The sequence below is a fragment of the Vidua chalybeata genome, chromosome Z (genome assembly GCF_026979565.1).
Source record: "Vidua chalybeata isolate OUT-0048 chromosome Z, bVidCha1 merged haplotype, whole genome shotgun sequence".
Lineage (NCBI taxonomy): Eukaryota > Metazoa > Chordata > Aves > Passeriformes > Viduidae > Vidua > Vidua chalybeata.
The window spans coordinates 75,637,452-75,659,133 of NC_071570.1; the positions used below are offsets into that span (position 1 = coordinate 75,637,452).

Below are 21,682 nucleotides of genomic sequence, written 5' to 3' on the forward strand. Positions count from 1 at the left end.
GACGTCACTGCCGCACCATCAACCCCCTCAGGCCCTGCTCGTTCTGGTGACATCACACCTCCCACAGTGACATCACTGCCACCTCATCAGCCCCCTCAGGCCCTGCCCGTTCTGGTGACATCACACCCCATACAGTGACGTCACTGACGCTCCATCAACCCCCTCAGGCCCCGCCCGTTCTGGTGACATCACACGTCCCACAGTGACGTCACTGCCACCTCATCAGCCCCCCTCAGGCCCTGCTCCCTGCCCGTTCCGGTGACATCACAACCCCTCGGTGACGTCACTACTGCTCCATCAGCCCTGCCCGTGCCCGTTCCGGTGACGTCACACCCCCAGTGACGTCGCTGTCACTCCAGGGAAGGCCCAGGGTGGGCAGCAGGCCGCTCCCCGGTGGAGCCGGTGCCGTGGCCGCTCCCGCCTCAGGAGGCAGAGCCCACCTCCCGCCCCGCTGCGCCCTCAGCCCCTCCGCGACGCCGCCGCGGCACGGCTCCTGCTGTTTCCAGAACCTTCTCTTCCACGGAGCCGCCCCGCGGCGCCGCCCCTCTGAGGCGATACGCGGAGTAAATAAATAAACAGCCCCCACAGCCTGGGGTCGTTATGAAGTGGGTCTGTATGTCAGCGCCCGGCACCGGTGAGCTATCTCTCCAAAACTTGTGCCCCGAGCCTCAGTCTGACCCACACCTTTATTCCCAAAGCTGTTCCATATGCAATACACTGCACAACTTTTTCATGCACATTCAACCCCTGGCCCGCCTGTCCTCGCCTCTCATGCTAAGTAAGTCCACGCCCTTCTGGGCACGCCTGGTTTGCTGTGGTGGTCGTACGGGGGTCTCTTGGTGGTCCTGAGGCTGAAGATTGTACTCTTCCTCATGACTGAACTTTTGAACTTTTCCTCTCTGCGCGTGCGCTGTCGGTCCTTTGGTGTTATCTGAGTATGTCTGTCAGTCCTGATGGGCTTGGAGACAGAGGAGCTTCTTTATCTGGGTTCTTTGCCTCCTCTGGTATTGTTCTTTTATGCAAGAAGCTCTAGAAATTTGCATTTTCCTACGCCCTTTGTACCAGGCAGAGGTTTTCTTAAGTAAAAGCTTAAAATTCAACGCATAACTCTGCAAGCTAAAATATAAATGCTTAGTTCATTTTTGTGAAAAACGCCAATCACTTGGTTTTTAAAATTTTTAAAGTTTAATAATAATAAAATGGTTACAAAAATAGTGATACAATTAGAGTAATAAAAATGTAGAGTTAGGACAATCACAAGACAATAAAAAGCAAAGAATTCCTGACGTCCGGTTGCTCTTGGGCCCTTAAACCACGACAAGCATGCCTTGTGAACAAAGGAATCACCTTAAAAGCAACAGCCTGTTGCATATACAAAACACTTCATGATTATGCATATATTTTATTTAAAACAAGAAATTCGTCTGGTACTTGTCAACAAGTTTCTGTTTATCCCCAGGTGCCTTCGAGTCTAAGTCAGGCTTGAAGAACTTCGTTTCTATTGATAAGGAAAGCCATAAATTCCTCTCCTCTGGAAAATTTAGGGGTTTCTGTAATTGTTATCCTTGTGCGAAGAATTCCTTGATTATCCCATCTCTTTCTTGAGCTAGTTAAAAAGTATCTTACATAGTATAGTTTCTATTTTAACATTGTGTTACAACCTAAAAATACATTCAACACACTACTTGAGAGCATTAATACAGCACAACTTTCCAACGTTACACATGTAATATTCATCGCAACATTTGCGAAAAAAACCAGTCACAAAACACTCGTTCTCCGCGATCTTGCCAACTCCGTTTTGCCGTTTCCGCTCAGGCGAGCGCCGGGGGCCAGGAGCGCGGCCTGGCAGGGCTCGGGGCAGGGCCGGGGCCGGCCGGGGGGCGCGGGGCTGCGAGCCAACGCCGCCCGGCCGCGTGCCCCCCGTCCGCCGCCCGGGCCAGCATGTAGCTGACCTTGCGCTGGTGCGCCAGGGCCTCCTCCTTGTCGTTCACCTGCGCCAAAGAGAAAGGAGAGCGGGCCGCGGTCAGCGCGGGGCCCGCGCCGCGCCGAGGGCAGGCGAGCCGCGCACTGACCAGCTCCACCAGCGTCCTCAGGGTCTCCTGGGCACCGTCCAGCCCCTGCACCTTCCCGCGGTCCCCGTCCGGCGACAGCAGCCCGCGCAGCCTCCGCCCCAGGCCGCTCCTGCTGGCCTCCAACTTGGCAGGCTCTGCGGGAAACAGAAGCGCGTCGGCTGCGGAACGGCGCGGGAAGGGGAAGGCGACGTCGGGGTGAAGCAGGCGCTCCTAAACCTGGATCTGAGCGACCCCAGAGAAAAGGGCATTAGGAGCTGCAGCGTCTCCCACGGCACGGGACACGGCAGCGTCCCGCTGTCCCGCAGACGCCACGCAGACCTCACACGCGGGCAAACTGAGGATTCTTTTCGCTCTGCGGAAAACACACTTTTTTGACGCTCCAGTTAAACAGCAGCTCGTGGTAGTTTGTTTTTAAACAGTAAGCAGCCTAAAAAAGCCAAGGATTCTCCGACACAGGCCACCTACAAGTTTGTAAGATTTCCAGAAATAGTGAAATACACTAAAATTATGGAAGAGATGCAGCAGGTGATGGAGCCTGGAAGGAATGGTGGTGGTATAGGGGAAACAGATACTCAAGGCTGTGCTGTCCTAGTGCTACACCCCAGGAGTGCCCAAGGAACCTGGGAGACGCACCACACTTCTAAGCCTGGCAACTCCTGGCCAGTGCTCAAAACAAATATATTGTGCCGTCTGCAGTGGTTCTGGCCATGATGTAAGCACTTAAATACTTCTCTCTATCCCTTTATTTTTTTTTAAAGAGTAAAATATTATTAGACTCATTCCTACATTGCAGATTGGAATTCTTCCCCTTTTTACACAGGGCTTTGTAACTCTGCATTAGTGTAAGAACACAAATAAACACAAATATTGATACGCGTGCATAATAAAAGGCTAAAAATGTTAAAGGAAAAAAAAAAGAAGTTTAGTACTCCAGTCAATTATGGAGTGGCCTGGCTTAGAAGAGACCTTGAAGCTCATCTTGTTCCACACCTTCCCCTAGACCAGATTGCTCAAGACCCCCCTGGGAGCTAAAAACAGCTGCAGCTACACTGGTTTTTTTTTTTTTTTTTTTTGCGTTTCTTCCCTTTCCCCAACCCTTCCACGGAGCTCATTTGAAAAAAACAAAAAAAAAAAACCCAAAAAGAATCCCCAAAGGACAGCGCGGCTGCTGTCAGCCCCGTGCCAGCTTTGCCCAGCTGCAGCCCCGAAGCCCTGGGCAGCAGCTGGGCCAGCAGCACACGGCTGACGCCGCCAGAGGAGCCCAGCTCGCCCCCGTGCCAGCCAGCCCCAGGCACGCTGCCTGCCCAGCTACCAGCGCGACGCCTCCAGCTCGCAAATCTGCTTTCCTTCTTCACGGTCATCACTTCTGCCAGCCTCAGGGCCTGCTCCTTCCTCTGCATCAGCTGCTGCTCAAACGCAACTCTGAAGGCGTCCGCCGTGATGTACGCTTCGTCCTTACTCTTCCTCAGAGCTTCCGTCTGGTTTTAATTCGGGGAAAGTTTACAGCGCATTAGCTCACTTGGAAGCAAAACAGATTTGAAGTGAATATTCAAGACACAGGCAGCTTGCAAGTAAATATACTCAAGGAAGCAGCAGGGACCAAAAGGTTTTCCTGAGGTGTAAAGAAATGTATTTTGAAACGTGTATTGAAGTCCTTACTCTTCACTGTCGGCACATGTTCACACCCCCAGCCACCTACACAATCATCTCTGTGTATTTATTTATCTCTGCACGGGTACAAGAGCTCAAGGAGAGAAATAATGTCCCATCACGGCTGGGCCAGGAGAAAAAGGAGCAAGAGATTGGAATCCATATCAGGGATCATAAGGGACAGGTCAGCACCTATTCTCAAAACCAGTTAGTCAGCTGGAAGTTCTGCAAGGACGGCTACCACACTGGCAGAGTCAAATACAGATTAGAAGGAAAATTCTAAATCCACACAATTTTACTAAATAGAAAAAAAAATAGGAGCCTGGAATTCACATCACTGATTAAGATGTGAGGTAAATAGGTATTTCCCAGCGAGATCAGCCTGCTGCCCTAGCTGAGTGAGTGGGCTGTGGGTGCTGATGCCAACAAGGGAGGGGTGAAATGCACTGCCAGGAAGGAAGGGAAAGGTTCAGTGCCAGTCCACATGCACAGTGTGCACGCTCATGGAGGGCGCACACTTAGGGTATGCTCTCTTTTTTCAGACTAAAAAAATATGGGGAGAAGGAAAAAGAATGCAAAATTATTTTTTTCTAAACTAGCACAGCTGAGTAGATATAATTACAATTTCTTTTTCTACCAGCAAAAATGATGGCGTTAGAAGCATCACAAACAAACTTTACAGTATTTCTGAGATCCACTGTGGTTGTGAGAGTTTGTGAGGGCAGTGTCTGGGTGTTTCTGGCTTTGTTTGGACTGGTGCAGGAGCACCCCCTCCTCGTCCCCACCCTGCCAGGCCCTGTCACCTCTTGCTTGAGACGAAGGAGCTGCTTCCGAGTGAGAGCTGCCACCTTGGCACAGGGACAGGGCTGCCCCTCAGCAGGACTGCAGGTGCAGGCTCCCAGCACTGCCAGCTGAAAACCCAAAGCAAACCAGAGGTCAGCGTGAAAAACGTGTGTTTTATGATTGGCTGTTTGCAAATATTAAATTGAATACTGTATGTATTACGGAGGGTTATTTTGTAATACTGTATTGATCCTTTTTAAGTAGTGTGTTCAGTACAGTTTTAGGTTATAACGTAATGTTAAAATAGAAACTATGAGATGTAAGATATTTTACTAGCTCAAGAAAGGGGATGAGATAATCAAGAAACTCTTCACACAGAGATAACAGCGACAGGAAACCTGAAGAGTTACAGCCTCCTTATCAGAAAAGACAAACGTCCTTCCACCTTCTCTCCTCTTTATGGAACCAGGATTAAGGGGAAGAAGCTGACAAAAACCAGAAAAATTCTTAATTTGCAAGGAATTTATGCACCATGTATGAGATGTATGAACATGCAACAGGCTGTTGCTTTTAAGGGTTATTCCTTTGTTCACAAGGCGTGTTTTTGGCAGCTCAGTGCCCAAAAACACCTGGACATCCGAAATTCTTCGCTTTTTATTGTCTCCTAATGTCCTAATCCTCATTGTCCAATTTTTTATTACTCTATTACTATTTTTTTTATAACTGTTCTATTACTAATAAACTTTTAAGATTAAAAAAAAAAACAAGTGACTGGTGTTTTTCAGAGTCAGGATCTGCTCTCAGAGGTGCCAACAAAAACCCCCCCGGTTCAGAGCTGTGCTTTCAGGCAAAACCCGACAGGCGGGTGTGCCACACCCTGCAGCCCTCGCTGGGACACTGCTGGGCTCGACAAAGCACGAGCAAGCAGGGCTCAAGTGCTAGGGAGAATAAAAATAAGCATCAAAGCTTGTGAAAAATAGCCTGATGCCTCCTTCTGCCTGATCTTTCTTTGCAAGGTGGACCAGGAGGAGGAAAACTGATTAACAGGCACGCAAAGGCACGTGCTAATTAGCTAAAAATGGGTTCAGATAAAGGGATATGTAACGAGCAATGAATTTTCTCAATGCACTTTGTACACAAACATATCTCTGAGGCAGCCATTTGGAAAAGCACGCAGGCAATACTTACTTCAAGACCTGTAAAATCAGTGATGTCACTTCTGTTCAACAACATGTTCTCCTGAAAAACTTTCTGTTGTTTCACATCTAGCATTGCCAGGAGTTCCAAGCACTGCTGGTTCAGGACTACAAAGCAAAACAAAGAGATTACAAATATCTCCTGCTCCGATTTCTTAATTTCTGAGTTCAGCTACACCCAAGTGAGGCGGTTTCACAGTTCAAGCATCAGTGTGGGATCAAGATGAGAGTGCAGAAGTAGATACTCATATCCCAGTTGTTTCCCCTTCTGTGTCCTCCCAGAAGTAACAGCCCAGTTAGAGAGAGACCATGTCCTGTATTGCTCTGCCTCAGGACTGAGCGCTCCTCTCCTTGCACACTGGAAAGTCAGGCAGCCTCTCACTTAGAACAGCACAACACTGGGCAAGCCACGATTTCAGTCAGCTCTGTTAAAGCTTTTTGGAAGGCAAAAATAAATAAAGGAGAGGGACCTGAGTCCCCTGATCCAGTGGCTGCCCTGGCTGCTTTCCAGTTTAATTTCCAGGCTTGTGCATATCCACTAAGATATGTGAACAAGACACTGATCCTCACAGGAATCTTCCATCACAGCTAAAACCTGATTTATTCCTGAAAAAACAGTGTATTCAGAGGAATAGCTGTCACTGGCTTACTTGCATTTTCAGCTTTAAGTGTTTTAACTTCTTCTGTCCTCAGTTTCAACGCTTCCTTAAGAGCTGCATTTTCACAGTATATCCTGTAGAAGTAGGAAAATGGCTTTACTATATTTTTTAAAAACGTTTTTAAGTGGGAACTCAGTAATTTTAAAAAGTAACCTGTTAAAACATGGTATCTAATATTTCTGCAAATTTAAATTAGGATTACTTGAAAAACGGAATAAAAAAAATCAAAAGTGAAAGGAGTACTAGATATAAATTTAAAAAAAACAAACCTCCATGTACAAGTAGGCAGTGCCCACAGCTCTAACAAGAGATGAGTTTAAGTGCCACATTTCCATTAGAACTGCAAAGAAATTGGTAATTATGAACCTCTGAAACACTTGCTAGAAATTTCCTATTTCCTTGAAGGAACAAAAGTGATATTAGAGGAGCGACAGGTTGGTCTGTAAACTTCCTGTAGTCTGAGTCCTGTTTTCAGGAACAGCTGTGCCTTCAGGTGTTGCAACGTGAGAGCACACAATACACACTGATAATGCATTTTTCTTTGAAGTATTTCCCTCTTGCACAGAACAGTGGCAATCTGACATCCCAAATGTCAAAGCAATACAATTTATTTGGTGCATCTCCTCAGCTGCCAGTAAATGCAGCCTAGTCTGAATTATTTCACTTGGAATAAAACCAAGGGAAAATGCCCTCAGATGTCAGAAAAGTATCAGAAAAATATGAGATGTTGTGCAAAGCAGGCTGGGCCCCTGGCTGTCAGCTTTCTGAAGCTATGTCTGTGCCTTCCATCAGCCACCAGCACTTTTTTTGTGGCTCCAAACTGCACAGCTACATTTCCAACCTACTCAGTCAGGAAAGCCAGAGGGCCTTTCAAGAGGCATCCCTTGACAAATGTGTCTGTGGAATAGTTTGTAAACTTCTGGCTTATTCTTTGATTTGAACCTGAAACATATTCAAATAAAAGCACATTCTGAATTGTAAAAACAACAGCAATGAAAATAACAAATAAGGAGAATAACAGCTCTGATGGGCAGACTCCAGAGATACAATTTCTACAGGTGCATGAGTGAGTCGGTTCCATTTCCCAAGGTTTTGTTATATAAAATTAGTTTAGTGCCTCTGGCACATTCTTCTTGCCCAACCACACCTGCTGTCCACCCAGAGTGACTCCTATTTAACAAAGAACCTCTTGATCAGCCTCTTTCTAAAGCACTGCATTTTACCTGAACTCATGCCCAGACCTACAGTGCCAAACAATAAATAAATGATTAACCAGGAAATTATATTTCCACACGCATGCCTATACCATTATTTTCTCTCCCTCATCTACAGTTGAGGTAAAAAAGGATAATCAGTCCCAGCTGGCTAACATCATATGATAAAAAAAAAAAAAAAACTCAGCCTAGCAAAGCCAGCCTACAGACACCCCAAAAAAGAAAAAAGAAATCAGGACAATACATCTAGAAGTTTTAATTGAAAAATACAAATGTGATTAGTGTGAAAAATCAAAATCTTCCAGAATTTGGAAGGGAATCGGGAAAATACAAAACCCCCAAAGAACCTGAGGAAGCAAGTTTGGAACAGAACAAATGACACAGAGCACTCAGTGAAATTTTTAAAAAAATCAAACAAAAACCCCAGTGATACACAGTGTAAGCCAAATACCTGTCATATTTTTCTGTCCAGGTGTCCTCTATGTTTTTAAATCTGTCCTGATCAAATTCAATTTCCCACTGCAAAATACTTATTTCCTGTGGAAACAAAACAAACTTGCAGCAGCTCATTTCAGGGTTCCTCTCAGAAGGGTGCTGGGGGTGCTGGCTTTGGCAGAGATCTCCGTGACCAGCGACAGTCTGTGACACTGCCAATAACAAATTTGGTGCCAGACACCAAAGTTTCTGCACCACTGGCCTATGGACTGCAATCTCTTTTCAGAGATTGCTGCCAGAGGGCTCCAACAAAGACAAACCCACGCCGTCCCAGCTCCCTGTCCCACTCCCATGATGTGGAACAGAACAGCAGCAGGAGGAACAAAGCAAAAAACTCAAGTTTGAAAGGGAGCTCAACACCACCTTCCTCCTCCTCCCTTCCTAAAACTGGGCACCCCAAGTTCCTCAGAGTCCTTGGGGAGCCTCAGCTGAATCCCTGAGGAGCTGTGCAGCTTGCTCTGAGCAACTGAAACCCTCAACCAACACCACCTCAAAGTACAGGAGGAGCTCTGGCACTTTTCCAGTGTTATTATTATAGCATGAAAAGGCCTAGGCCAAGAGAGAGACATTAATATTTCCCTTTCTACTAAAAGGAATTGCTTTTACAAACCCCCCTGGAATTGATGTCAGGTATGCACTGATTTCAATAAGCAGTCTGATAACCCCTTTTTAACAGCCACGGGCTTCTCTCTGTGGGTGAAGGGAACACCCACACTTACCTTCTCTAGAGTCCTCTTTTCTTCCTCAGTTTTCTGAAGCATTGCTTTTGTATGGCTCGTGGCTTTATCAAATACTGCCTGCAAAATTAACAAACAACCAAACCAAAACCAAAAATGCAGCTCTGTCAAATACTGTGATTAAATTGAGTTAATTTTCAGTTTCACATTCATAGTTAAACAGCGGAGTGCAGAGCTGCAAACACCAGCAGCCTCCTCGTGAGCCCCAGAGGGTTCTGATCTCAAGTCTAACTTGCCTAACAAACTTTTTGGGTTTCAAGCCCATAACCTCTGCTGCTGATAGTGCAGCATCATTCAGCTTGAGGTCGTGTCTTCCTCAGGGCCCACGCAGGAAATGATGCCTCAAAAAATGGGGTTGCAGCACACCTAAGCTCTGACCCAGGCCTAACTTGCTACAAATAGGTGAAAATAAAATAGGTGATGGTAGAAACCACACAAATAGAAATGGGTTATGTAAGTAGGCTAAATTCCAGAAACTGATTCCAGCAGAATTTGTTGTGAAAGAGAATAAAAGTACGACAAACGGTGAACAAAAGAACGACCTGACATTTAAGGCACACTGTCCTCTAGGGCAGCAGATGGAGCACTGACCTTGAAACACTCATGCTTTGCAGCAGGATTCCAAGCACTGCCTAAATCTTCAATATAAGGGACTGGGAAAAGGCCTTAATTTTATCTTTAGCAGATAAATCGTCAAGGACTGTCAAAGATAAAATTATAAGAATTGCTATGACACTAAAGTCTTCTTAAATAACAGACTAGTTCCAGTAAATTATAGAGGCAAGTCTGTAGACAGCTGCAGACTCAGTGATTTAAATTGCAGCCCTGGGAACGCCTTAATGTTGTTGAGGTTTTGATGAGGAGTTGCAGAAGATTTCCTCTGTTTTCCTTGTTACCACCAAGAGATTTCTGAACAGCTCCTACCATGCTCTGCAGGATTCTCAGGGCTTCATCTTTTCCTTCAAGCTGTCTTTGAGATGCTTCAAGCTCAACTTTCAAAATTTCAAGTTCCTGAAGTAAAACAAAGTAGATACACTGAGTAAAAGCCAAGGGGATCCTGTTAAGATTCGGCTGTAAAACCAATGTAAACTTCTCCTCCTCAAAAAACAAACCTCTCTTTTACCTGCGTGATGTCTTTTCATGGGCTCACCTGAGGTTAAAGAGCACAGTGCAGATGGAAGGTGTATTTTTACAGCTGAAGTCAGCTGGCTGTGATGCCAACACCTCAACACATTTAACCACACTAAAATCAAAACGTACTGTTAACTAATTACCTTTCAACAAACACGCAGACCAAAAATCCAAAGATTGTTTACACCACAGATTTTCAAGCCCCAAAGCCTAATAAAACATATGCTAGAAAAGTACAACAGTACCTTCAATATCCTCTCCACCTTTAAAAATATTTTCTCCGCCCCCCCCAAAAAAACCCCACAAACGAACAAACCCCCCAGAATATAAAGTACACCTCACACTGAGATTTCCTGACATAAAATTTAATTTTATGTTTCTCCAAGAACCTGGGTGCACCCAAGTCTCTCAGGATGCCACGATCCTCTTGCTACAAGGGAGGGAAATGCAGATTTGGAGAGCAGCACCCTGGGCACTGTTACCAACCTCCAGAGCTTCCCGAAGTTGTTGCTTTAGTTCTCCATTTGACACTTCAGTATTAGATTCTGTAGGATCAATGGAGGATATTAAATGATAAGACACTGTAACATTTAAAGGGGGAAAAAAAAAGCGCGAGGATTTTACCCTGAAAACAGGTAACATACAAAGGTGAATTTCCATCTTTGTGTTGTGGGGTTTTTTTTCCTTGTGGAGCTGATAAACAGATTTAGGAAACACATCAATACAAGCTTCAAACATGTTGCTTCACAGTTAAAGAAGTGAAATAGGGGGAAAACGTGTGTTGTAAAGAGACATAAAGGCAAGCATTTTATAACTTCATTTAAAATAAAGCCAACAAAATTGCCATCTTGATTTAAAAAATTAATTGTTTAGATTATTTTCTGATTGTAACTTTTCAACATCCACATTTAAAACAACAGCTGGAACTATTTAGAAATAGGGGCAATTTTCAGGAGACAGAGATAGCTCAGATTACTGTGGAAAGGATAATAGGGAATTGTTTAAAGGAGAAAAATAACCAAGTCACACAGAAATACCTCAGTCAAAATATTAAAAATTGACAGGAAAGCAGCCGGACTGTAATGAACAGCACTGCCTACACTTGGTTGTTTTTACAGCAGCATTGCCTTCACAAAAAAAGGAAGATGAATACCAATGCAGGTTCTAAAAACTACTTCCTAACCCCTAACGTAAGCCAATTCACTAATTTCAACTAAAGAGCAAATCAGATTTTGAATATTTAGCTACAAATATTTAGCTTTAGGTACTGTCTTTAGGAAGATTTTAGCTGACCAAGCAGCGCCGCTCAGTTTCACAGACACAGCCGGACCTGTGCAGGTACGCCCGCCGCAGCACGCCGTCTGATAAACGTCGCTTTCAAATGCAGAATTAAAAGCCTTAAAACGGGGCATTTCACACGAAGAATGGTCACCGCCCTGAGCACTGAGAAGCGACTCTGCTGCTCACGTTCTGGGAGGAGGCTGGAGGATGCCAGCAGGCACCGAGCCCTCCAGGGATTTTGGCAAGTGGTTTGAATTAAACTCGGTGGCACCTTGTGAGGCAGCGGAACGGCTCACTTTCACTAGCGGGAACTTTTCGTATGGTGAATAATTAACTTGCAAATTACTCTTACCACAGCTATTCTGCCGTGTGGAACTACAGGCAGGCTTTTTGAGGGATCCATCGAAAAAGCTGTTCCGTTTCGGAGCAGGAAGAGCTGCAGCATCGCTTTCTTCCGCTACCTTTGCTGACAAGGGGGAATGACAAGTCTTTCCAGATCCCTTCCTAGATCTAACTGAATAGGAATTTTGTAAGTTCTCCCCTTCATAAACACCTCCCGGTCTTCTCCCAAGTCCGTTTCCCAAGTCTCCACACGTCATGTCATCCTCTTCTGCTTCCTCCATCTTCTCCTCCTGGCTTTTTTTCCGGGTTTTTGGCTGCTTTGGGTTTGTTTTTTTTTTTTTTTTCCTGACTGAGGGCCCCTCACCTACCGGCGAACAGCGCCTCCCGCAAGCCCGGATTTTATCTGGAAAACCAGGAAAGCTCCGTGTTTGCCGCAGCAGGACGAGCCCCGAGAGGGAAACGCTGCGGGAGCCGGGGCTGCCGAAATCGCCGCTGCCGCCCGCGGTGCGACCCCGGCCCGGGGCGGGGGGGACACCCTGGGGACACCCTGGGGACACTGCCTGGGGGGACACCCCCCTCGGGGACCCGCCCGAGCCCCCGACCCACCTGCGCGCCCGCAGCCGGCGGAGCCGGTCCCGCCCCGGGGCGGCTCCGGGAGCGGCCCACGGGCTGCTCGGAGGAGGGGTTGGCTCGTTTGCTCGTTCCTGGTTTTTATCGGCGGCCCGAGGTGGCTCCGCTGCTCTCCCGGGCTGGGGCTGTCCTCAGTGTCTGTGAAACTGAGCGGCACTGCTTGGATTCCTACTTTAGGTCAGCTTAAGATCTTCCTAAAGGCAGTACCTAAAGCTAAATATTTGTAGGTAAATATTCAAAAATCTGATTTGGTCTTTAGTTGAAATTAGTGAAATTAGGCACCCCGCACATCACCCCGCGCCTGCTTCCTACTCTCGGCCAACCTTTGCCCCAGCTCCCACAATGCCCGGGCCCAATTCTCCAAGGAAACGCACTATTTTTCACCATTTTGGTTTATAATATCATCACATTTCTGTGGATATTCTCAGCTCGGTCAGAGAGAAAGGTTTTCTAACCAGGCAAGAGCCTGGGAAACAGTTGGGAAAGAATGTAAATAATTCCCTAATCTATCTTGTTATTCACATTGTTTATAGATATGCTCTGCCACTGTGCGTCATTCACTGCACACCAACGGTGTGACATGTTTTTACTCTAAGACCAATGAAATTAGTCTTCTCAATGTTCTCTACATATAGAGCGGTATATTTGAAATAAATCAGAGCTCATTTTCTTTGCCTTCTGATCTGGAGTTCTCTGTTCCCGTCCTGCTCGACAGCGACACATTTCTGTTACAGCATCGCTCTGCAAGTGTCACCAAAAAAAAAAAAAAAAAAGCCAATAGCAAATTTATAATAAAAAATAAAGCTGTAAATATGTAACAACAACACTCTTCCCAACAGAATTTTTCAAAAAAAAAAGTTGTTTTACTAGCCAAACTCATGTAGATAAAGGGTTTATAAGCAAGTACTTCCTACAGGATCTCTCACAAGGCTTTCCTTCCAGGCAGCTTTTCTCTGAGGAAAGGTTTCCTCTTCCTTGTGCAGCCCTGCCCCTGGGGCCCAGGCTCTCACAGCAGCCACAACAGATCCCTACTCCGTCTGTGACCATGCTCAGGATCCCTGCAGGTCTGTCCTGACAAGGGCAATCTCACAGAAGTGTATACAGCCCATGACTGGGACGGTGTCAGAGTCCAGGACACCCCTCAGGCTGCCCTGGCTGGCTCCAGACCCTGGCACCAAGTCAAAAACACCTGTGGCTTTGATCTTAGCCTGTGGGAAAAGCTGCCAACTCTGTGTGAGGAATTACAAACCACAAGGGTTTGAGTAGTGTGGTAGTTGAGTTAACACAGGGTGGAAAAGTAGAATTTTGGGGTGTTTAGAATGGGGTTCAGGGGTACAAGATGGAGGGATTTGGGCATGTCCTGACCTTCTTCTCCTTCTCCTTGCCCTCCATGTCTCGCTGTGCTGGTGACACTTTTCTGTTGGTTTCAGGCACAGACACAGTGCCCAACATCAATGGCAGACATTGGCACGTTATTGTAACCACGGCACACGGAGTTTTTGGTATAAAATGTGAACACTGCCCTGAGGGCAGACAGAATGCCATGGCCGAGCTGCTGGACAGAGCTCAGCAGGGCAGAGAGAGAATGTTCTAGAGAAGGGAAAATGAACAACCTTGAGAAGCCGACCCTGCACATTCAGACTCCTCCTTTGGCTGCTCGGGCTGGGAGAAGAACAAGGAGTTTTACACTCTTGGGGTCACCTCGACACACAGAACCCGAGAGGACAGGAGATGGGGAAGACAGAGAAAAAAGGAAAAAAATAAAGTTTATTGTTCAACACCCCAGGCCGGTGCTCACATAGCCGGTTTCGTTACACATGAAGGAATCTCCAAAGCTCAAGGCAATCATTTCAAAACAACTCTCACATCACTTCTTTTTCCTCCAAAGCAAAGGACCCACCTTACCCTGCTCCAAATCCTCTCACTCTGCATTATCCTCACATGCCCAAGGCCACAGTGGAGCACAGCAAGTTTTAGTCCCACAACTCAGCATCAAACCAACTCCTTGCCAGGACACTGTTCCACACTCTGGAAATCAAAAGTGCCTCAACTGCCACCTGTTATCAGGATTTTACAGTTTTCTCACAGGGAATTCACGGCTTGGCTTTAACTGTAAGGTCTAAAGAATTCTCAGTTACTGAGCACTGCTCACTGCCATCCTTTCAGTCACTTGTCTCAGCCCTGCTGTGGCCTCTGGGGTGCTGTCACAAACCCTCACTACCTGCCTGCTCTGAACCTTCTTCTACTCCCCAGCCAGTTACAGCAAAATCCACGTTCAGCTGCAGCACAGCAATTACCAACACCCTTTATTGCACCCTCCCTCCCAGGAAGAGACCCAGCAGTTACTGTTTCACCAAAAGTCAGTTGTTGTCCTTCATCCATTGCTCAATCCACTGCACAATCTGATCCAAATTTCTCTCCAGGTCCTCTGGGGTGTTGCTGGGTAGCTGGTGTACAATCTCCTTTTTATAGGACAGCACAGCTTCCTCATACAGAGTCTGAAAAATTTCACACTGAATGTTGTCCTGCAGCTTCTTGCCCGTGTAGCCCCTGGAGAAAGAGCACCAAGAGACAGCGTGAGGCACAGAGCAGGGCTCAGGAGGCGTTTTTGGGGTCAGGGCAGTCCCACAGTGTCGGAGTCCAGTTCATCCCTCTGGCTGCCCTGGCTGGCTCCAGACCCTGGCAGGGGGCTCAGAGACCTTGGCACAAAGTCAAAACCACCTGTGGCTTCCATATTAGCCTGTGGGAAAAGCTGCCAACTCTGTGTGAGGAATTACAGCCACAAGGGTTTGAGTAGTGTGGTAGGGGAATTGACACAGGGTGGAAAAACAGAATTTTGGGGTTTTTAGAATGTGATTCATGGGTACAAGATGAAAGGATTTGGGCGTGTCCTGGCCTTCTTTCCTTTCTCCTTGCCCTCCATGTCCTGGTGTGATGGTGACACTTTTCTGTTGGTTTAAGGCAGAGATTCACTGTCTAACATGGGTGGTGGGCATTGGCACAGATCTGTAAACATCCCACACGTAATTTTGAGTTTATCATGTGGGAGCAGCCCGAGGCAGAGGCAGACTGCCATGGCTTCTGTGCCAGGCAGAGCTCGGCAGGTCAGAGAGAGAATGTTACAGACAAGGAGAAATAAACAGCCTTGAGAACCAGCCTCACGCACTCCTGACCTCTTCTTCAGCTGCCGGGCTGGGGGACAGGGACTTTGACATGCTGGGGTCTCGCCAGCTGACCCCAAGAGCAGAGCAGCCCTGCCCTGGAGGACACACCTGCTCTCCAGGCGCTGGTACAGGCAGGAGCTGTCGGTGCGCAGCACGAACACGACGTGGAACCAGCGCTCGGGGAAGAAGTCGCAGCCGTGGTAATCCACGATCACCCCGCCCTCGCTCATCCTGGCCTCCAGCTCATCCACCACCTGCACGGGGACACACGGGGCTCACCTGGTGCTGCGCACACACAGAGGGGGACACCTGCCCGCAGAGCCACACAGGGGCTCAGCTGGTGCTGCCCAGGCAGAGAGAGAGGGGTCACCTGCAGACACACACACACACACACACACAGACACAGACAGACACACACAGCTCACCTGCACACACACACACAGAGCTCACCTCCACACACACACAGCTCACCTGCACACACACACACACACACACACACATAGCTCACCTGCACACACACACACACACACACACACATAGCTCACCTGCACACACACACACACACACACACACATAGCTCACCTGCACACACACACACACACACACACATAGCTCACCTGCACACACACACACACACACACACAGAGCTCACCTGCACACACACACACACACACATAGCTCACCTGCACACACACACACACACACACACATAGCTCACCTGCACACACACACACACACACACACAGAGCTCACCTGCACACACACACACACACACAGCTCACCTGCACACACACACACAGAGCTCACCTGCACACACACACACACACACACACACAGAGCTCACCTGCACACACACACACACACAGACACACACAGAGCTCACCTGCACACACACACACACACACACACACAGAGCTCACCTGCACACACACACACACACACAGAGCTCACCTGCACACACACACACAGAGCTCACCTGCACACACACACACACACACACACACAGAGCTCACCTGCACCACACACACACACACACAGAGCTCACCTGCACACACACACACACACACACACACACAGAGCTCACCTGCACACACACACACACACACACACACAGAGCTCACCTGCACATACACACACACACACAGATCACCTGCACACACACACACACACACAGAGCTCACCTGCACACACACACACACACACACACACACACACACAGAGCTCACCTGCACACACACACACACACACACACACACACACAGAGCTCACCTGCACACACACACACACACAGAGCTCACCTGCACACACACACACACACACACACACAGAGCTCACCTGCACACACACACACACACACACAGAGCTCACCTGCACACACACACACACACACACACAGAGCTCACCTGCACACACACACACACACACACACACACACAGAGCTCACCTGCACACACACACACACACACACACACAGAGCTCACCTGCACACACACACACACACACACCCACACACACAGAGCTCACCTGCACACACACACACACACACACACACACACAGAGCTCACCTGCACACACACACACACACAGAGCTCACCTGCACACACACACACACACACACACAGAGCCCACCTGCACACACACACACACACACACACAGAGCTCACCTGCACACACACACACACAGCTCACCTGCACACACACACACACAGCTCACCTGCACACACACACACAGAGCTCACCTGCACATACACACACACAGAGCTCACCTGCACACACACACACACACACACACACAGAGCTCACCTGCACACACACACACACACACACCCACACACACAGAGCTCACCTGCACACACACACACACACACACACACACACACAGAGCTCACCTGCACACACACACACACAGCTCACCTGCACACACACACACACAGAGCTCAGCTGCACACACACACACACACAGCTCACCTGCACACACACACACAGAGAGCTCACCTGCACACACACACACACACACAGAGCTCACCTGCACACACACACACACAGAGCTCACCCGCACACACACACACACACACACACACAGAGCTCACCTGCACACACACACACACACACAGAGCTCACCTGCACACACACACACACACACACAGAGCTCACCTGCACACACACACACACACACACACACACACACAGAGCTCACCTGCACACACACACACACACACACACACACACAGCTCACCTGCACACACACACACACACACACACACAGAGCTCACCTGCACACACACACACACACACAGAGCTCACCTGCACACACACAGACACACACACACACACACAGCTCACCTGCACACACACACACACACACACACACACAGAGCTCACCTGCACACACACACACACACACACAGAGCTCACCTGCACACACACACACACACACACACACACACACAGCTCACCCGCACACACACACACACACACACACACACACACACAGAGCTCACCTGCACACACACACACACACACACACACACACAGAGCTCACCTGCACACACACACACACACACACACAGAGCTCACCTGCACACACACACACACACACACACACACACACAGAGCTCACCTGCACACACACACACACACACACACACAGAGCTCACCTGCACACACACACACACACACACACACAGAGCTCACCTGCACACACACACACACACACACACAGAGCTCACCTGCACACACACACACACACAGAGCTCACCTGCACACACACACACACACACACACACACACAGAGCTCACCTGCACACACACACACACACACACACACAGAGCTCACCTGCACACACACACACACACACACACACAGAGCTCACCTGCACACACACACACACACACCCACACACACAGAGCTCACCTGCACACACACACACACACACACACAGAGCTCACCTGCACACACACACACACACACACACACAGAGCTCACCTGCACACACACACACACACACACACAGAGCTCACCTGCACACACACACACACACAGAGCTCACCTGCACACACACACACACACACACACACACAGAGCTCACCTGCACACACACACACACACACACACACAGAGCTCACCTGCACACACACACACACACACACACACACACAGAGCTCACCTGCACACACACACACACACACACACACAGAGCTCACCTGCACACACACACACACACACACACACAGAGCTCACCTGCACACACACACACACACACACATAGCTCACCTGCACACACACACACACACAGAGCTCACCTGCACACACACACACAGAGCTCACCTGCACACACACACACACACAGAGCTCACCTGCACACACACACACACACACACAGAGCTCACCTGCACACACACACACACACACACACACACAGAGCTCACCTGCACACACACACACACACACACAGAGCTCACCTGCACACACACACACACACACACACACACAGAGCTCACCTGCACACACACACACACACACAGAGCTCACCTGCACACACACACACACACACAGATCACCTGCACACACACACACACACACACAGAGCTCACCTGCACACACACACACACACACACACACACAGAGCTCACCTGCACACACACACACACACACAGAGCTCACCTGCACACACACACACACACAGAGATCACCTGCACACACACACACACACACACAGAGCTCACCTGCACACACACACACACACACACACACACAGAGCTCACCTGCACATACACACACACACACACAGAGCTCACCTGCACACACACACACACACACACACACACACACACACACAGAGCTCACCTGCACACACACACACACACACAGAGCTCACCTGCACACACACACACACACACAGAGCTCACCTGCACACACACACACACACACACACACAGAGCTCACCTGCACACACACACACACACACACAGAGCTCACCTGCACACACACACACACACACAGAGCTCACCTGCACACACACACACACAACACACACACACACACAGAGCTCACCTGCACACACACACACACACACACACACACACAGAGGCTCCCCTGCAGTGCAGAGCCCAGCACTCACCCTGTCCTCATCCAGGATGGGGCAGTCGTACTCCTCGTCGAAGCCCTCGTACAGCTCTCCTGCAGCACAGGGAATTCCAGGTGTTTTCTGGGCACCAGGACCCATTGGCATTTCTGCTTCTGCCCCGGGAGGTGGCAGCCAAAGGCAGAGCCCGGGGCAGGGAGCACTTGGTTTACAAACCCACGGGAGGGTAACTTTGCAGTTTATTTATCACTTAGCACCACGTACGCTGCTACAGGCACGGCTGGCGAGGTAAAAATTCACCCAATTCACAGAACCACGGGCTGGTTTGGGCTGGAAGGGAGCTCAGAGCCCACCCAGTGCCACACCTCCACTGCCCCACCTGCTCCAGCCTGGCCTTGGGCACTGCCAGGGATCCAGGGGCACCCACAGCTGCTCTGGCAACTCCAGCCCAGCCAGGAATTCCCAGTCTCCCACCCAGCCCTGCCCTCTGGCACTGGGAGCCATTCCCTGGCTCCTGTCCCTCCACCCCTTGTCCCCAGCCCCTCTCCTGGCCCTGGAATGGCTCTGAGCTCTGCCTGGAGCCTTCTCCTGCCCCGGGCAGGTGTGCAGGGGCTCCCAGTGCCCGAGGCAGCCCAGCAGAGCCCGTGCCTGCTGTGGCACGGCACCTTCCTTGGCCAGGTCGCCCACGTTGACGTAGCTGAGCCCAGCTCTGGCGGCCAGCTCCTTTCCCAGCGTGGTTTTCCCGACTCCCGGCGTGCCTGGAGAAGGAACACGCAGCCAGAGGTAAGGGGGGAGCCCCTGCCAGTGACCTGGAACCCGCGACAGCCCACATCCGAGAGCTCGTGGGGCGGAAAGGGGCAGAAGGGACAAGGAGAAACGGGCGAGCGAGACGGCGGAAGGGGCAGGGAGCTCGGCCTGTGCGCGGGAACCTCGCTCACGACCGCACGGAGATCTCCTCTCGCCGGAACCCCCCGGGCCAAGGAGGAGCCGCGGAGCCACCGCGGGCCGCGACCCCACGGCCCAGAGCAGCGAGCCTGCCGCCCGCGGCTGGACCGGCCCGGGCCCCGGCCCGCTGCCCCCGGGGCTCCCGGTTCCCCCCGCTGTCCCCGCTGCCCCCCTGCCCCGCTCTGCCGCCCGGTGCCCCGCTGTCCCCGCTGTCCCGCTGTCCCGGTTCCCCGCTGCCCCTGTTCCCCGCTGTCCCCGCTGTCCCGGTTCCCCGCTGCCCCTGTTCCCCGGTGCCCCGCTGTCCCCGCTGTCCCGGTTCCCCGCTGCCCCTGTTCCCCGGTGCCCCTGTCCCCGCTGTCCCCGCTGTCCCGGTGCCCCTGTTCCCCGGTGTCCCGCTGTCCCCGCTGTCCCTGTTCCCCGCTGTCCCCGCTGTCCCTGTTCCCCGGTGTCCCGCTGTCCCCGCTGTCCCTGTTCCCCGCTGTCCCTGTTCCCCGGTGTCCCGCTGTCCCGCTGTCCCCGCTGTCCCTGTTCCCCGGTGTCCCGCTGTCCCGCTGTCCCCGCTGTCCCTGTTCCCCGGTGTCCCGCTGTCCCCGCTGTCCCTGTTCCCCGGTGTCCCGCTGTCCCCGCTGTCCCTGTTCCCCGGTGCCCCGCTGTCCCCGGTGTCCCGCTGTCCCTGTTCCCCGGTGTCCCGCTGTCCCCGCTGTCCCTGTTCCCCGGTGTCCCGCTGTCCCCGCTGTCCCTGTTCCCCGGTGTCCCTGTTCCCCGCTGTCCCGGTGCCCCGGTGCCCCGCTGTCCCTGTTCCCCGCTGTCCCGGTTCCCCTGTTCCCCGCTGTCCCTGTTCCCCGCTGTCCCTGTTCCCCGGTGCCCCGCTGTCCCCGCTGTCCCTGTTCCCCGGTGTCCCTGTTCCCCGGTGTCCCTGTTCCCCGCTGTCCCTGTTCCCCGGTGCCCCGCTGTCCCCGCTGTCCCTGTTCCCCGCTGTCCCTGTTCCCCGGTGTCCCGCTGTCCCCGCTGTCCCCGGTGTCCCGCTGTCCCTGTTCCCCGGTGTCCCTGTTCCCCGCTGTCCCGGTTCCCCTGTTCCCCGGTGTCCCTGTTCCCCGGTGTCCCTGTTCCCCGCTGTCCCTGTTCCCCGGTGCCCCGCTGTCCCTGTTCCCCGCTGTCCCTGTTCCCCGGTGCCCCGGTGCCCACCGGTGATCAGCACGTTCGGCCGCCTCATGGCCGCCGCCCGTCGCCTTGGAGACACGTGCGCGGGGGCCTCCGCCGCCCGCCCGCGCGCGCCGATGGCGTCACCGCGCCGC

General features: G+C 50.7%; 2 protein-coding genes across 8 annotated transcripts; both read right to left on the reverse strand.

Annotated features, from left to right (window-relative positions):
- Positions 1-1,162: 1,162 nt before the first annotated feature.
- On the reverse strand, positions 1,163-12,650 carry CCDC125 (coiled-coil domain containing 125). 7 transcript variants are annotated; one of them, XM_053932562.1, is made up of 11 exons: positions 12,170-12,650; positions 11,574-11,966; positions 10,427-10,485; positions 9,734-9,820; positions 8,792-8,869; positions 8,029-8,114; positions 6,355-6,437; positions 5,697-5,812; positions 4,529-4,636; positions 3,388-3,553; positions 1,163-2,297 (listed from the first exon to the last, which is right to left on the reverse strand). In XM_053932562.1, exons 2-11 carry the CDS (start codon positions 11,842-11,844, stop codon positions 1,762-1,764), a joined length of 1,590 nt encoding a protein of 529 aa, XP_053788537.1. In that variant the 5' UTR covers positions 11,845-11,966; positions 12,170-12,650; the 3' UTR covers positions 1,163-1,761. The 7 variants fall into 7 exon arrangements, 6 of the variants coding, with proteins under 6 accessions (XP_053788537.1, XP_053788539.1, XP_053788541.1 ...); XM_053932564.1 differs by having other exon boundaries at positions 11,574-11,687; positions 11,775-12,650; XM_053932566.1 differs by having other exon boundaries at positions 1,163-1,994; positions 2,076-2,209; positions 11,574-12,650.
- A 1,290-nt stretch (positions 12,651-13,940) lies between these two features.
- AK6 (adenylate kinase 6) lies at positions 13,941-21,657 on the reverse strand. The gene is made up of 5 exons (XM_053931681.1): positions 21,573-21,657; positions 20,108-20,200; positions 19,479-19,537; positions 15,466-15,611; positions 13,941-14,743 (listed from the first exon to the last, which is right to left on the reverse strand). The coding sequence occupies exons 1-5, from the start codon at positions 21,598-21,600 to the stop codon at positions 14,554-14,556; spliced, it is 516 nt and encodes a 171-aa protein (XP_053787656.1). The 5' UTR covers positions 21,601-21,657; the 3' UTR covers positions 13,941-14,553.
- Positions 21,658-21,682: the final 25 nt, after the last annotated feature.

Bases quoted from the DNA above. Each gene is read 5' to 3' on its own strand.
- CCDC125 (XM_053932562.1), bottom strand. From the start codon at position 11,844: ATGGAGGAAGCAGAAGAGGATGACATGACGTGTGGAGACTTGGGAAAC. The intron at 9,821-10,426 runs GTTGGTAACAGT...GTTTTACTTCAG, and splicing joins AACTTCGGGAAGCTCTGGAG to GAACTTGAAATTTTGAAAGT. The intron at 6,438-8,028 runs GTATTTGGCTTA...CTACTTCTACAG, and splicing joins TGGACAGAAAAATATGACAG to GATATACTGTGAAAATGCAG.
- AK6 (XM_053931681.1), bottom strand. From the start codon at position 21,600: ATGAGGCGGCCGAACGTGCTGATCACCG. The intron at 19,538-20,107 runs GTGCCGTGCCAC...CCTGTGCTGCAG, and splicing joins GGGCGACCTGGCCAAGGAAG to GAGAGCTGTACGAGGGCTTC. The intron at 14,744-15,465 runs GTGTGTCCTCCA...CTCTTTCTCCAG, and splicing joins TACCAGCGCCTGGAGAGCAG to GGGCTACACGGGCAAGAAGC.